Source organism: Eumetopias jubatus, unplaced genomic scaffold (genome assembly GCF_037043125.1).
Source record: "Eumetopias jubatus isolate StellerSeaLion01/CBP00866 unplaced genomic scaffold, mEumJub1_p1.0 scaffold_8, whole genome shotgun sequence".
NCBI classification, from domain to species: domain Eukaryota; kingdom Metazoa; phylum Chordata; class Mammalia; order Carnivora; family Otariidae; genus Eumetopias; species Eumetopias jubatus.
In genome coordinates, this window is record NW_028274814.1 from 62,152,590 (window position 1) to 62,167,131 (window position 14,542).

The following is a 14,542-nucleotide window of genomic DNA, read 5'->3' on the forward strand; positions in this document are numbered from 1 at the left end:
AAATCATAAAACACAATCCATTTGTTTGCCTATAGGAAGTAATTAAGAAAATAGGCAATCCACAAGAGTTCACATTTGGTTCCTCTCACCTCCATCCTAACTAACTAGGTGAGTAGCCTAATAATCTGGTCACTTAATAATTCTGATACTCAATTTTTTCATCTTTAAAAGTGGGAACTATAATTGTAAGGTGGTTGTGAGGAGTAACAGTCAAGCGTGCAAAGAACCTACCATGTACTTAATACAGAGTAGATAGTAATTAGTCTCCATATTATTCATAACAACAAATAATTATTTCTGTGTAATCAGTTAGCTTCCTAAAGATGTTTACCACATTTACATAGAAAAACCACGACAGTTTTGTCATTTGGGTTGTTCTCAGTCAGGCCCAAGTGAGGTGGGTATCTTGGTGTAACACCAGCTTTTATTTGTCTGTTCTCACTAGAAATCCTAGTGGTGTGGTCACACCACAGCTGACAATGACCTTACCTCAGCCCTATGCTCCTCTTGTGGAGAACCTTGCTTCTACTGCTTCTACAGGGACCACTGGCCTGTGTGGTTTGAATTCTGCTTTTCAAGCTACTGCATTTATTCTGTGGACCATAGTTTTCTCACTGACCCAGAAGGAAGGTATAAGAAAACACTGAAGCTCATAAAGTAAGAATCTATTTTATACCTTCAAAGGTAACTTTGTTAGGCCCTGACAGTTTACGAGGAGAGTTGATGATGATTAGTTTATAATTCTAAGAAAACAAAGCGGGGAATTAGACTTTCTTTAAATTAGCTGATAGTGAGCAATCTAGGAGTAGGCTTTATCTCTCCCACCATCATGGCAACATCATTTATATTTTAAATACATCTTTCTGAATGTTACAATGACCATACCAAAGTAGATATTAAATACTCCGAAATGACGGGATAATTTCTTAGTGGTTTCACTGAAATTTTCTCTAAGTGCTACTGAGTATAGATATGTGGGAACAAGAACAATCGGTTTTATTGATTCGTTCTGTGACTTTGGGCTGGACTGAATCTATCTTCAACATCTTTACGTTGTAACACGTTGTAGGTGCTTTAAAAATATCTCTGATGTGGACTGCATTAAATTGTCCATGTCCAAGGGATATAACAAGCCCCCTAGGCACTGATGTGGCGATTACTGAAGACTGGTTGGGAAGTCCATATAAACGACAGAGAGAACTTTTAAAAACACATACACTTTGGAGAATGTATTAGCCCAACATCTCCATAAACAGTGCTTTCTAAAGCAAGTACCTCAATGGGAAAAGTGACTTTATTTGTCAGCTGGACTGCAGAATTTATAAAGAAGGAGAAGGGCCTATTCCTTTGTTGGAAAATAACAATTTAACTTCTGGAAATGACTTCGCAGCTTGGAGCCCAGCAATGCCTATTTTGGATTAAACTGTCTATTAATTAAACTCAAATGATTAAACATTCATCACCTTGCATTGCACCTCTCAGAAAACAAAAACAAAACCAAAAACATCCTGGGGTTTTGAGTGAGGAAAACAGTCACACACACACGTAGCCTGTCTAAAGTGCATACACACGTAGCCTGTCTAAAGTGCGCACACACGTAGCCTGTCTAAAGTACACACACACACACACACACACACACACACACACACACAGCCTGTCTAAAGTGCATAAAGTGCCCAGGATTTCGAAGGCGAAGGCAGCCGCTCCGCCTCCCGCGGGGCTCCCCACACCCCGCGGGTGGGCCCAACAGGCCCTGCGTCCCGGCGCGTTGGCAGTTGGCGACCCCCCTCGACTCCCCCTCTGCTGCGGGCTCCCTGTGGCCTTTGGAGGCTCGGCGAGTCGGCTCCAAATGTTTTCCATATTTGTTCAGCCTCCGTAATTCGAATACCAGGGCAGGCTCAGCCCGCCCAGTGCCGCGCTCCGGGGCCCAGCGCGCCGCACACGCACCCACCCACCCACGCAGCGGCCATGGGCAAGGACAAGCAGCCCCGCGGCCAGCACAGGCAGGGGGGGCCGGCCGCGGACGCCGCCGGGCCCGACGACATGGGGCCGAAGACGGGCAAAGGGGCCCCCAAGGAGTGCGGGGAGGAGGAGGCCCGGACGTGCTGCGGCTGCCGGTTCCCGCTGCTGCTCGCGCTGCTGCAGCTGGCCCTTGGCATCGCCGTGACCGTGGTGGGCTTTCTCATGGCGAGCATCAGCTCCTCCCTGCTAGTCAGAGACACTCCATTTTGGGCTGGGATCATTGTAAGCATCAAGTCTGTTTTGCCTAAGCGCGTTTGCCAAACAGGAATGCACAGCAGCATGTCCGAGTCCAGACTAACCCAACTGCATGCGCCCTTCCCCAGCTCCACTCTTCTAACTCGCGCTCTGCTTGGCGACGGTGCCGGCCACACTTGGTTTGCCCGGGGGCAAGGCTGGGCGCGGTGGGACTCGAGCCCCTCTTCCGCTTGTTGCTCTCAACGCCTCGGGCGGGCCTGCCTCTAACGGCCTGGAGCTGGGGAGGCGAGTCAGAGGTGGCTTATTTTGGTCAACTTGAACATTCTGGATAACAACAGCAGATTCACTTCGCCTTTGTCCTCTCCTGGTCCCCGGACCCCACCCTTGTCTCTAGATAAGTAACAAACAGTGAAGTAAGTTCACGGAGGAAACGCGGGTTAGGAAAAAGCCTGCCCTTGGGGTTGCCACATTGCGTGGTATTAATTTGATTTTTTTACATTTGAGATTTCATTAGTAAATTGTATAAAGTAAGGTTTTAAAGCAGGAAATATGAATACCGCCAGCACAGCTTTAATCTGCTGGAGTCCGAAGTGGGATAAAGGCAGGGGCTGGTCATAGCAGAAGCTATTTGGGACTCTGCTAACGGATGTACTGTTCTAGGCAGAACACTGGTCAGCTGCTGTGAGTGTTGAAACACACAGCGTACTCGGCTTAATTAAATGGCTTCTTTGGTGTGAAACGGGTGCCATTTGTTGGGCACCTCGTGTTGTCCTGGTAGAGGCCTTACATTTATTATTTCTAAACCCCACATCATCCTTATGGGATAGTTATTATTATTTCATTTCGCAGATGAGAAAACTGAGGGCGGACTCACCCAGGGTGGTGAGTTGGCAAAGTTGGCCAATCAGCCAAGGTGATTCCTTTTAGCACCAGACCACATCTGCATTTTCCTCCCTGAGCCACACTGCCACCCCACTTAGTGTGTAATTTTAATATTCTGGCTGACTAAAGTCTCTTTAATGTACATTTAGTTCGCAGTTTTTTATTTTATTTGATCTGTGAAACAACGCTTGGAGGTGGGAACTGTGACCCCTCTTGGCACACAGGGAAGCAGGCTAAGAGAAGTTAAATGACATTCTCAAGGCCCAGAGATTAAAAGTGGCAGAACCAGGCGACACTAGAATGGATACTTCTGGCCCCTAGTATCATACTGCGTCATGACTGCTTTTACTGACCACAGGAACTATAACTCATAAAACTACCCTCAAAATAATTTTGTATCAGAGACAGATGTTAAAAGCACCTGATAAATATGCATTGCTGCAGGTATTTCCTCATTAAGATTATTTGAACTCACAAATTCTTGCCAAGTAATTTAAAACTTTTAATTTGTGTACTAAGAATTCCCATGAAATTATCATGATTGGAGTTTTCTAAATCAAGTAATTTTAAAAATAGCTTTTCACTAAGATATACTGGGTATTTTAGTCACCTAAATGACTGTCAAGATACTCAGAGGGGGAAAAAGTCTGTCTTTTAAGACCAGGCGAATTAAAAGAAAGAAGGCATGAAAGTCCTTCATTCCGTTGTTTTGAATATCACTTACAAGCGTGTCTTCTATCCTTTCCTTATATCCACTTTAAAAAGCCCAGTACCAGAAAAGCAAATTCGATGGGCAAAATGAGTCTTGATGTTTAAGGCACGCACATATGAATCATGCAACTCTGAAATTTCACGAAGTGAGCAATTCTGAAATTTCACGAGCGCCTGTTGGGAGCATCATGTGCTCCTAATTGCTTTGGAACCTCCCTGGGTGTGATACAAAGGGCATTGCAGACAGCCAGGTCTCTGTTCTTTCTAGTTTTCCAGTGTATAAAGTAGGATCCACTTGAAGTTTGCTCGTACTGTGTAGCCCTGATAGTATCTGTAAATCTAAGTTTTCTTTCAACAGAGAAGTTGTGGAGAGACGAGCAGTTAGGGGAGACAGGTGAGGAGGGTCTCGAGGAGCTAGGTGAGGGAAAACTCTCCTCCCCGCTGGGCCAGAGTTGCAGGCTCCCACAGACACCGTGCTTGTCGTCCGCATCTGGCTGTCTGTGGTTGGTCACGGGCACTCTTCCAAACTTTCAGGGAAAGGAAGTGACAGGGCGGCCGCATGAGAACGTACAGAAGCATAAACACCGCGCCTGGTACTGAGCCACGGGTTGGACATCATTTGCTGAATAACTTCGGGCAAGTTACTTAACCTCTCTAGGCTTCCATTTCTTCACTGATGAAATCAGAACGGTAATAATTCCTACCTCTTGGGGTTGTCGTGAGAATTAAACAAATCAATACTTGCTCTAATACTTAGAGCAGTGCTGGCTAATGGTGAGCATTCAGTGAACTGTTAGCTCTTTATTAGCAGTCAGAGAAGCGATCGCCGGGAGTGACAATCACTCTTCAAATTGGAGGCGGCTCTATTTTATCTCTAGTCTTGCGGAAGAGTTATTCCAGACTCGTACATTTCCTAGGCCAGTTGAACCCTGACGGTGATACCAATTTGACAGTCTCCACCTTTTCTGTTCATAGCTGAATTACTACTAACAATCTTATGGTATTAGATTAATCCAGTACTTTCCGGATCTCTCTGGAGACTTCTAACAATTAACTTGGAGGAAAGGGACCTCCTGGGGGTCATTTCCCTCAGGCATATGGAGTGAGTGTGGTCTGGGATATCCTCCAGGGAATGCTGAAATGTTTGCCCTGTTTGAGATCTGCTAGACCAAAGCAGTACAGGTCAGTCCCAGGGGCTGAGGCAAAGTCAAAACCCACTTCAGCAATTTAGGCTGAATTCGAATAAGCAGGGGCCACTAGACTGTACACCAAGTCCATTGGCATCTTTAATGTCTCACTCTTCTAATTCTCTTTATACCGGTTGCCTCTTACCATATGGTACTTACTTCACTTTACAAAGGTGACTATCCCATTACTTTGGGATTTGGGAATCACCGTTCTCATCATAGAATCTGGGTAGGTGGATCAATCCACTTAGTGACTTCTTATTGACCAATGTCTGGGTGACTTGGTGAATATTCAGTGAACTTCTGGGTTATAAACTGGAGAAGTCCTTGATGATCTATGATCAGAGATTTATGTCCAGTGGAATTTTAGAAAAACAAATAGGTTATCTCTTGCCTATCCATACATGTGATGTCCCTCATCCTCCGTCAGAGAGATGACTGAAGTCTTTTTACTTAAGTTACAAAAGATTCCTCTAAAGGGGGAAAAAAAAATGGAATGGAGCCACTATAGAGACTTGGTAACCTGTAAAAGTACCATTCTTCTCTCAAAGTTCTGTATAAATGGTTTGAGGGTTGTAAGTCACGCCACAATGGCCACACAAAGTGGAACAGGGTCTTTGAGGATGAGCTTGGCTAGGGGCAGGGGTCCTAGGAAATAAAAGGATGCTTTGCACTTTATTCTATTAATGGTTTGAGTCGTTGGGTCAAGTAGGCACTTAAGTTTGCTCATCCCTCCAGAATTCTTACTGATGATAAATGTGTATGGACTGAAGGAATCCAAGAACTTTGAGGCCTTTACTTAATTCTTGCTCCATAGAATACAATTTTGGCTTAGGTGAAGTGTAACACGTTTGAACTTTGGCTTATTTTTCTTCATGCGGTGACCTGTGTTGGGAGCGTCTGCTGTGCTAGGCATTGGTCTAAAAATAATGAATCAAAGGGGGTCTCTAGAGATCCTGATGGGCATGTGTCCTCATCACATCCGACAGCAATGAATACTTCCAACTAAAACATTTAACCTACACAAATAATTTTAAAGCCCATATACTTTCAAAGTATTTCACTGACAGTGATTTATGTGCTTTGGCATCTCTGCTCTGAAGTCAATTTCAGAGCCAACTCTTGCCTCTCATCCCCAATGGAGATGCATAGTATATGTTAGTCTCTTGGCCCTTTTAGGGAATATGCCCATGGAAAGTAGGAATTTGCCTTACTGTGGTTTTCAGCTTTCCTCATAATTTTCTCCATTGCTCCCATATCGCACTCAGCTAGAATAAAAACCCTGAGATATATACCACATCAATCACATTAGAAAGTTTAAGGGAAGGGCTTAAAAGGAAAGGAAGAATATTTCGTTTCCTTAATGTCATTCATAAAACTCATCATATGAATCTGTAGTGATTAAGAGTCCTGTCAAGAATTTCAATAACAGTTTTCATATGTTAACTTACTCTAAGGAATTCAAAATGCAGGTGTATTCAGATTTTAAAATCTATTTTTAACCTTGGCTTAATGGAAGGGAAAATTGGGTGGTTATTTATTTTAAAACAGAGTATATCCTGAAATGCACAAGTAGATATATGACATGTAGCAAGTAAGGAACAGATATTATCATCCATAATTTATAAGTAGAAAAACTAAGTAAGACATGATGATTTGGCTACAAAATTTGATCATGGTTATAGGAGAAATTGGGAGTGTGGAAGGTTTGGCATTTGGGTTTTAGACCCTAAAAAAGTCAAGAAGCTAAACGTGGTGTCAGTTTTCCATATAGGTATATTGACATTTGAGAAAGTTAACTTCAAATTATGTTTTTAGGAATACATTACATAGTAATACATTATTTTTCATATTGGGACTTTGATATGCTTCCAAAATCTAATATCATATCTCTGGTACTACTGGGAAATAATTTTTATTATAGCAACTGTCACAGGTTTGTTAGAAACTGAGGAGTGGTAATTATATGGCCTAACTCAGTCTCCACGGAGCATATATAATAAATAATGGCAGGAAAATTATCTTCTGGTACATAAAGTTCTCCCAGTAAGTATAAAAATGGAGTATAACAATTAATTTGTCAAAAGAAATTAATTGTAATCAGTGTATGGAAATAAAAGGGATTATTTGAGAATTTGGTGATCTGTTTCCTGAAAGAATATTAGAATAAAGAATAAGGAAGCTTAAGATTGGACAGAATCGTTAGGAGAAATGTATTTTCACCTCTCCTGCTAGCCTGATACTAAGCCACACATGCCAAGGCCAAGGAAGGGCTTGTTTAATGAGGAAGTTATCCCTGGATCTTCTTTCTCTTTTTAAAATAAGGAGAAGTGGTGGGTCCTGATATTTTTCAATCTGTAGTGTGGATCTACTCAACGCAGAGAGTTAATCTCTGGAAACTTTTGAGATATCAATCATCATTCGGTTTTATTTTTTATGGTAGAAATACTAGTCCATAGAATTTGGGGGTAATCTAATGAAACAGAAAGCCATTTATTCTCTTTAAATACAGTGTATGTCCAAGGGACTCCTGTGTATCCCTGGACACATGATGGGTGTCTGATCAGTGTTGAATTGGAGTCTGTCTATTCCGTACTTCCCATTATCTTCGCTTCTGTTTGAACTTACAAAAACCCATTTCTTTTCCAAGATTTTATTTATTTGCCAGAGAGAGGGAGAGCATGCAAGCAGGGGGAGTGGCAGGCAGTGGGAGAGGGGAGAAGCAGGCTTCCGTGGAGCAGGGAGCCCAGTGTGGGGCTCCATGTGGGCCTCAGTCCCAGGACCCTGGGATCATGACCTAAGATGAAGGCAGACACTTAACAAACTGAGCCACCCAGGCGCCCTGCGAAAACCCATTTTTAAAACTACGGTTTGAGGAATGACATATAGTTGTGTTTTTCAATACAGACAGACTTAAGTTTATTGATAACATTTTAAATAACTATTAGGGAATAATAAGGGATGTGTTATTACTCCGTTTTGGGCTCCGGGGTTCCAGAAATATCCGGGATACACTAACTTAGCATTACTGAGATGTTTTATTTCTTGTTACAAAATGACTACGGGATTAAAAAAGAAGAGGAAAAGAGGTCATTTGACTTATTTCACATATCTCTAAGTAGAATAAATTAGGACAAATAGGATTCACATGGCTGAATGCCGATGTCTTCCTTCTACAAAGAAAGCAATGCATGGATTTCCCAATTTAGTCTAAGAATTTCATAGTTTGCCAATATGATATCCACTTTGCATTTGTTCTGAGGAAATGGCTGTTTTCTAGTCCTTTTCTTCCCTTTAGCCTTGTCTGTGACATTTGTACTAGTGGCATTCTTTAACCTGGGTCCACTTGCTGGTGTTCTGCGCCCCCCCCCCCCACCCCAAGGGTTATCATCGACATTAAAGGATCCACACGAGGCTCTGGGAAGAGCTCAGTATGCTTATTTCCTTGTTGCTGTAGGACAGGAATGGAATTTAGTCATTAAACTTTAGTTAGATATCATGTCATTGCAAACTAGAGAAATGCTGATCAGAAAGGGTCCATCAGAGTCTAGAGCTGGATGGGACCTCATGATGATCATGATTTTAACTCTAGTTATTTCTTGCTGTAAATATCCAAGTCCAGGTTTATGACAACGAGTTCATAAGCTGAAGCTGAACTATTTTTTTTTTTAAAGTGGATGTTGGTAACAGTATTTATAACATAAACCATATAAAAGCCTATTTCAGAGGCACATCCTCTTTGAGATTTTTTGGATGCCGCCTCATATCTCAGTGTATTGAGATAAAACTTGGCAGGAGTAACTGTCAGATGCCTGAGTGAGGCAGCTCAGTGGATCACCCTGGTTCATTTTAAAATTTATATGTGTATACCTACGTGTACGGCAATAATGAAAATGCATTTTCCTTTCGGTCTTAGTCTGTTCCAGCGGGTTCTGTTCAGGTGTCTCTTCCTGGCTTGCACACAGCTGCTTCCTCACTGCGTGCTGCCATGGTCTTCCTTCCGTGCCTGTGTTTGGAGAGAGAGCATGCTCTCTCTTCCTCCTGCAAGACCACCAGTCCTATCAGATTAGGGCCTCACCCTTCTGACCTCACTTAACCTTAATTACTTCTGAAAAGCCTTATCTCCAAATTCAGTCACCTTGGGGGTTACAGCTTAAACACAGGAATTTGGGGAGGACACACACATTTCCATCCATAGCCCTTTCAGTGAGGGATGTAAGTTGGTATAACCACCTCAGTGTTTCTTAATCTCGTTTCCCAGCTTATTCCTGAAGGCCCTATGGCTTCCACTGGAACAACCAGAGGTCTGAATTTTTTTTTTTAAGATTTCATTTATTTATTTGAGAGAGAGAATGCGAAAGACAGAGCATGAGTGGAGGGGGAGGGGCAGAGGAAGAGGGAAAAGCAGACTCCACTGAGCCCAATGCGGGACTTGATTCCAGGACCCTGGGATCATGACCTGAGCCGAAGGCAGATGCGTAATGGACTGAGCTGCCCAGGCGCCCAGTCTGAATGTTTCTAATGGGAATTCAGAGCCAGTGAACTGATATGTGGGGGTGCAGCAGGGTGGCAGGGCTCTGTGCTCATGCCGGTAGTGGGGAGTGAGTCTCGAGGAGGTGTTTTTTTTCTTTAAATTTTTTATTGTTATGTTAATCACCAGACATTACATCATTAGTTTTTGATGTAGTGTTCCATGATTCATTGTTTGTTTGTAACACCCAGTGCTCCACGCAGAACGTGCCCTCTTTAATACCCATCACCAGGCTAACCCATCCCCCCACCCCCTCCCCTCTAGAACCCTCAGTTTGTTTCTCAGAGTCCATAGTCTCTCATGGTTCATCTCCCCCTCCGATTTACCCCCTTCATTCTTCCCCTCCTGCTATCTTCTTCTTCTTCTTCTTTTTTCTTAACATATATTGCATTTTTTGTTTCAGAGGTGCAGATCTGTGATTCAACCGTCTTGCACAATTCACAGCACTCACCATAGCACATACCCTACCCAATGTCTGTCACCCAGCCACCCCATCCCTCCCACCCCACCCCCACTCCAGCAACCCTCAGTTTGTTTCCTGAGATCAAGAATTCCTCATATCAGTGAGGTCATATGATACATGTCTTTCTCTGATTGACTTATTTCACTCAGCATAAAACCCTCCAGTTCCATCCACGTCATTGCAAATGGCAAGATCTCATTCCTTTTGATGGCTGCATAATATTCCATTGTATATATATATATATATATATATATATATATATATATATATATATACCACATCTTCTTTATCCATTCATCTGTCGAGGGACATCTTGGCTCTTTCCACAGTTTGGCTATTGTGGACATTGCTGCTATAAACATTGGGGTGCACGTACCCCTTCGGATCCCTACATTTGTATCTTTGGGGTAAATACCCCATAGTGCAATTGCTGGATCGTATGGTAGCTCTATTTTCAACTTTTTGAGGACCCTCCATACTGTTTTCCAGAGTGGTTGCACCAGCTTGCATTCCCACCAACAGTGTAGGAGGGTTCCCCTTTCTCCACATCCCTGCCAACATCTGTTGTTTCCTGACTTGTTAATTTTAGTCATTCTGACTGGTGTGAGGTGGTATCTCATTGAGGTTTGGATTTGGATTTCCAAGGAGGTGGTTTTTGCTGCATTTACAGATTGCTGCTTCTGTCAAATTTCCGTAAAAATAAAGTGTAGTAGATTCAGCTAGTGACTACATTTCTTAGGCTAGCTTGGGCATTTCATTTGCTACCTTAGCTCTTGAAGGCTTAGGAATCACTGTTTAGTAAATTTCTGCCTTTCTTTTCTGTTCTGGGAGTGACTCGCTGTCAGGACCTAGCGAAATGACACCTTGGATTCTGAGGCAAGGAAATGAGGGTGGTCGGCTGTGCGATGGCCACTGGCCTCTGACGGGCAGTAAACTCATGCTTGGTGTTTCTAGAACTCAGGGAAGTCACCTCTGGGGTCTTTATACCATGCAGCTGTTCTCATTTTTTGACGATGGTTCTGAAAGTGACCAGATGACCAGTCGTTGTTCTATGGAATGGGTCAGAATAAAACTCTGGAGGTGTTCCCACCTGGGTCTCATGATGTAACAGCCTAGGAGCCTGCATCTCCTTGGTAGATGCCCCCTTCAGCTTGCCTTCTCATAGGATCCTGTTTGTCCAGCTTAGACATCCCGAACGGGGCTCTGCTTTACTTTATCAAGTGCCACACAGCACAGACCATCCCAGAGGGAAAGATGAAAGGAGACTAACTAGAACTGTCGTGTATGCCACCTTCCAACAGTTGATCCAGTTCGAGGCCCAGAATCAGGAGCACACACAGGGCATGGCCCTTGTTCCAGGGATACCCTGTAATGTCTCCGGGTTGATCTTTGAGCATATTTAAAGTGGACCTTCTAGAGCCATGTCCCCTGCCTAACAGCCAAGAGTGTGTTTGAGTGCTGTGTTTCCTGGATGCCGGCAAAAGGCCAGTCAGTGACCGGACACTGAAAAACAAAGGGTTTGCTCAAAGGCAGCCTTCTCAGATGCTGCTGAAGAAGTGCTGTCAGGGCCTGCTTCTGTTGTTGCCGAAATGAACAACGCTCCGCCCTGGCTGGGAGAGGCTGCAAGAAACCTGGGGGATGCTGCTGTCTGCATGGCATCCCACTCAACTGTTGTTTTGAAAGTGTTTGATTCAGCATTCATTGTAACGAGCCATTAAAATACCCTTTAAGATAGGTTATTGCCAAGGAAGGCCTCTCTTGTGTGGAAGATAATGACAGGTGACAAGGAAAGAGGGGGACTTGCTAATGTGTTAACTAGACCCTGACTAGGGAGAGAACTCTGGCTTTATTACTAGGGGAAAAAAAAGTAACACTTACCAGCTTCCTTCTAAAGTATCAGGTGTGGTACACATATCAGGCCAGTAGGCTCAGGCTGAGTCTTACCTCACATTTAGCTGTGCCAGGAACGCTATGAAGGAAGGAGGCCTTTTCCAAGATGAGGGAAATAGCATTTCAGGGTTCATCATTTCTGCTGGAGGGCGGAGTGTGCTGCTCACTTAGGGACAGTGCAGGACGACCATCCCTCCCTCAGTGAAAGGGGGGAGCGTCCAAGGCCATGAGCGAGCAAACCAGGTCCCCATAAGGTGACGACATTATAATCAATGAAAAATAATTCCTCTAGGACCGCATGTAGATGAGAGACAGAACCCAGCCATTTCAGTTTACATGTTACATGTTCAGTGTGGTGATGCCCTTCTCTCATGCAATCAGCTCGTCAGATTCTGAAACAGAAGGATCAAACCCACGCAGGTTGGCTTCGTCTCATAATCTTTTTGTGAACAAGTAGTTTGGGATACCTGTTAAACATTTCGATCTGAGTTAAGGGTTCTGAGACCAAATAGAATTTTTTAAATGAACATAGGATGACCGTAACTATTGTGTTATAGAACCCTCAATAAATAATTCGCATCCAGTCACCGAATCTGGTGCGTCACAAATTTTTCCACTTGAGACCTCCCTGAGGCCTCGCTCCCCTTCTCCTTGTCCTCACACACATCACAAAAAGCTCAGTGTCTAGCTAACCCATGTTGCCATGGAAGGGAACAGGAGAAATGCTAGAGAGGCTGCAGGCTGCTTGGGGATACTGACCTCTTCATTTTGAAAAGGACAAAACAAACACTTTTCAAAGGAGAAGTGATATTACTATATATTACTTAATGTTACATTATAGCCTGTTTTTTTCCTTTTAAAAAGTGCTCTCAATTAGAAAAGCCACTTGATAATATTTTTTAAGCGTTGAACAGGATGGCTCTCTCATTTACACTCTTGTTAGTGTTATATAATTGAATTTATATTGGTTTACTGCGTAATTTCTGTGTGCTGTACTATTTCATAAATTTTTATTTATTGTACTATTTCAGATATATGAATCCAGGTTATTCATGTAGAATTATCTCTGCAATCATTTATAAAGTGGGACCTAATTTGGGAACCTACTTAATTATGCCTGAGTGATAAGATCCAGCCCATAACTATACCACAGGAGGAGGCAAAAATCCATATTTCCAAGATTCCTTTCTCTTCTGAGGACTTGAAAAATCCCAAAGTGAAACAAATGAAGTATTAGTTGCTTATTTTTCCCACAAATATGTAGCAATTCTATCCCTCCTGTTGATTCATGGGAAATGCTAGAACACAGTCTTTGTTTCTTTTACATTCTTTGAAAATGGATAATTTTGCAAATGTAGGTATTTATTGAATTCACTGGCGATTAGTTTCTGATTAATCACCATTAGAGTGAGTTAGATGGTTTGTAAGAACAGAAACAGAAGCCTATATGAGAAAGAATACTTAAGGTTTTCACATCTTTTTTTTTAATTTACTTTGAGAGAGGGGGTGGGGAGGGGCAGAGGGAGAGGGAGAGAATCAGAAGCGGACTCCCTACTGAACATGGAGCCTGCCTAGGGGCTCCATCTCACCTCCCCAAGATCATGCCCTGAGCCGAAACTAAGAGTTGGATGCTTAACCAACGGAACCACCAGGCACCCCTAGAGTTTCCACGTCTTTGCCTGTCTCCATTGGTCTTTCCATATGCCAGGGACAGAGCCCCCCTGGAGCTCAGTGTCTGGGAGAGGACACACAGACAACCAACTACAATTCAGTTTAAAAAAACAGGTACTGAGGTGGTGCCCTGAAAAAGATAGCACAGTGGAGGCTCTGATTAACCCCATTTAGGGAGGATCAGAAAAGGCAAGGTGAGGGGGGTCTGAAATTGCAGGATAGGCATCAGCTTTGGAATGAAACAAATGTGGGTAGAATCCTAGCTCTATCGATTTATAGCCATTTCCAAAAATCTTTGGTTTTGCTCCTTATTGTCATTTTTGTGTGGGTTTGAATAAGTACAAGCAGCTCTAGGCAATTCTATGATTATTTTTAAATTATGAAACCTTTCAAGTATATAATAGCATGTAGAGAATAAGAAGACAACCACTTACTTATACCCAGGTTTGTCATTTTAATATTTTGTTGTGTTTTTTTTTTAAAGAAAGAAAACATTACAATACCTGTTTCTTTCTTAGTCCTATTCACCTACCCCACCCTCCTTCTCCTGTTACCCGCTCTCCGGAGTTTGACATTTAGCACACCTATGCGTGTTTTCGTACTTTCTTATATGTATATAACCATAACCAATAATTAATTGTGCTTTATGTTTCAAATTTTATATAAATGATAGCATAACATCATTTTTGCTCAACATTGTTTTTGAGATTCATTTATAATAGTACACGGATGCCATTCTTTCACCTCTGTTATGCTGTAATTCCTTATAGAAATATACAATTAACTTATTCTCCTGTAGATGAAAACTGAGGTTATTTTCAAAACTGATTTTTTTTTTTTTGCAATTACAAAGTGTTGCAATGGACAGACATTCTTTCCCATGGCTCCCCATGCACTTATTTCAAAGATTCTTTAGGGCACATTCCGAGGAATTGAATTATTGGATCATAAGATATAGGCATCTTCAACTTGCTAGCTATTGCCAGATCA

The 14,542-nt window shown here is 42.6% G+C and overlaps 1 protein-coding gene across 1 annotated transcript in view; it reads left to right on the forward strand.

Moving 5' to 3' along the window:
- Positions 1–1,968: 1,968 nt before the first annotated feature.
- SSPN (sarcospan) overlaps positions 1,969–14,542 on the forward strand; it is a 33,342-nt gene continuing 20,768 nt past the window's right edge. The window contains exon 1 of the mRNA XM_028113156.2: positions 1,969–2,244. Coding sequence (XP_027968957.1) covers positions 1,969–2,244 — 276 coding nt within the window. The remainder of the gene's footprint in view (positions 2,245–14,542) is intronic.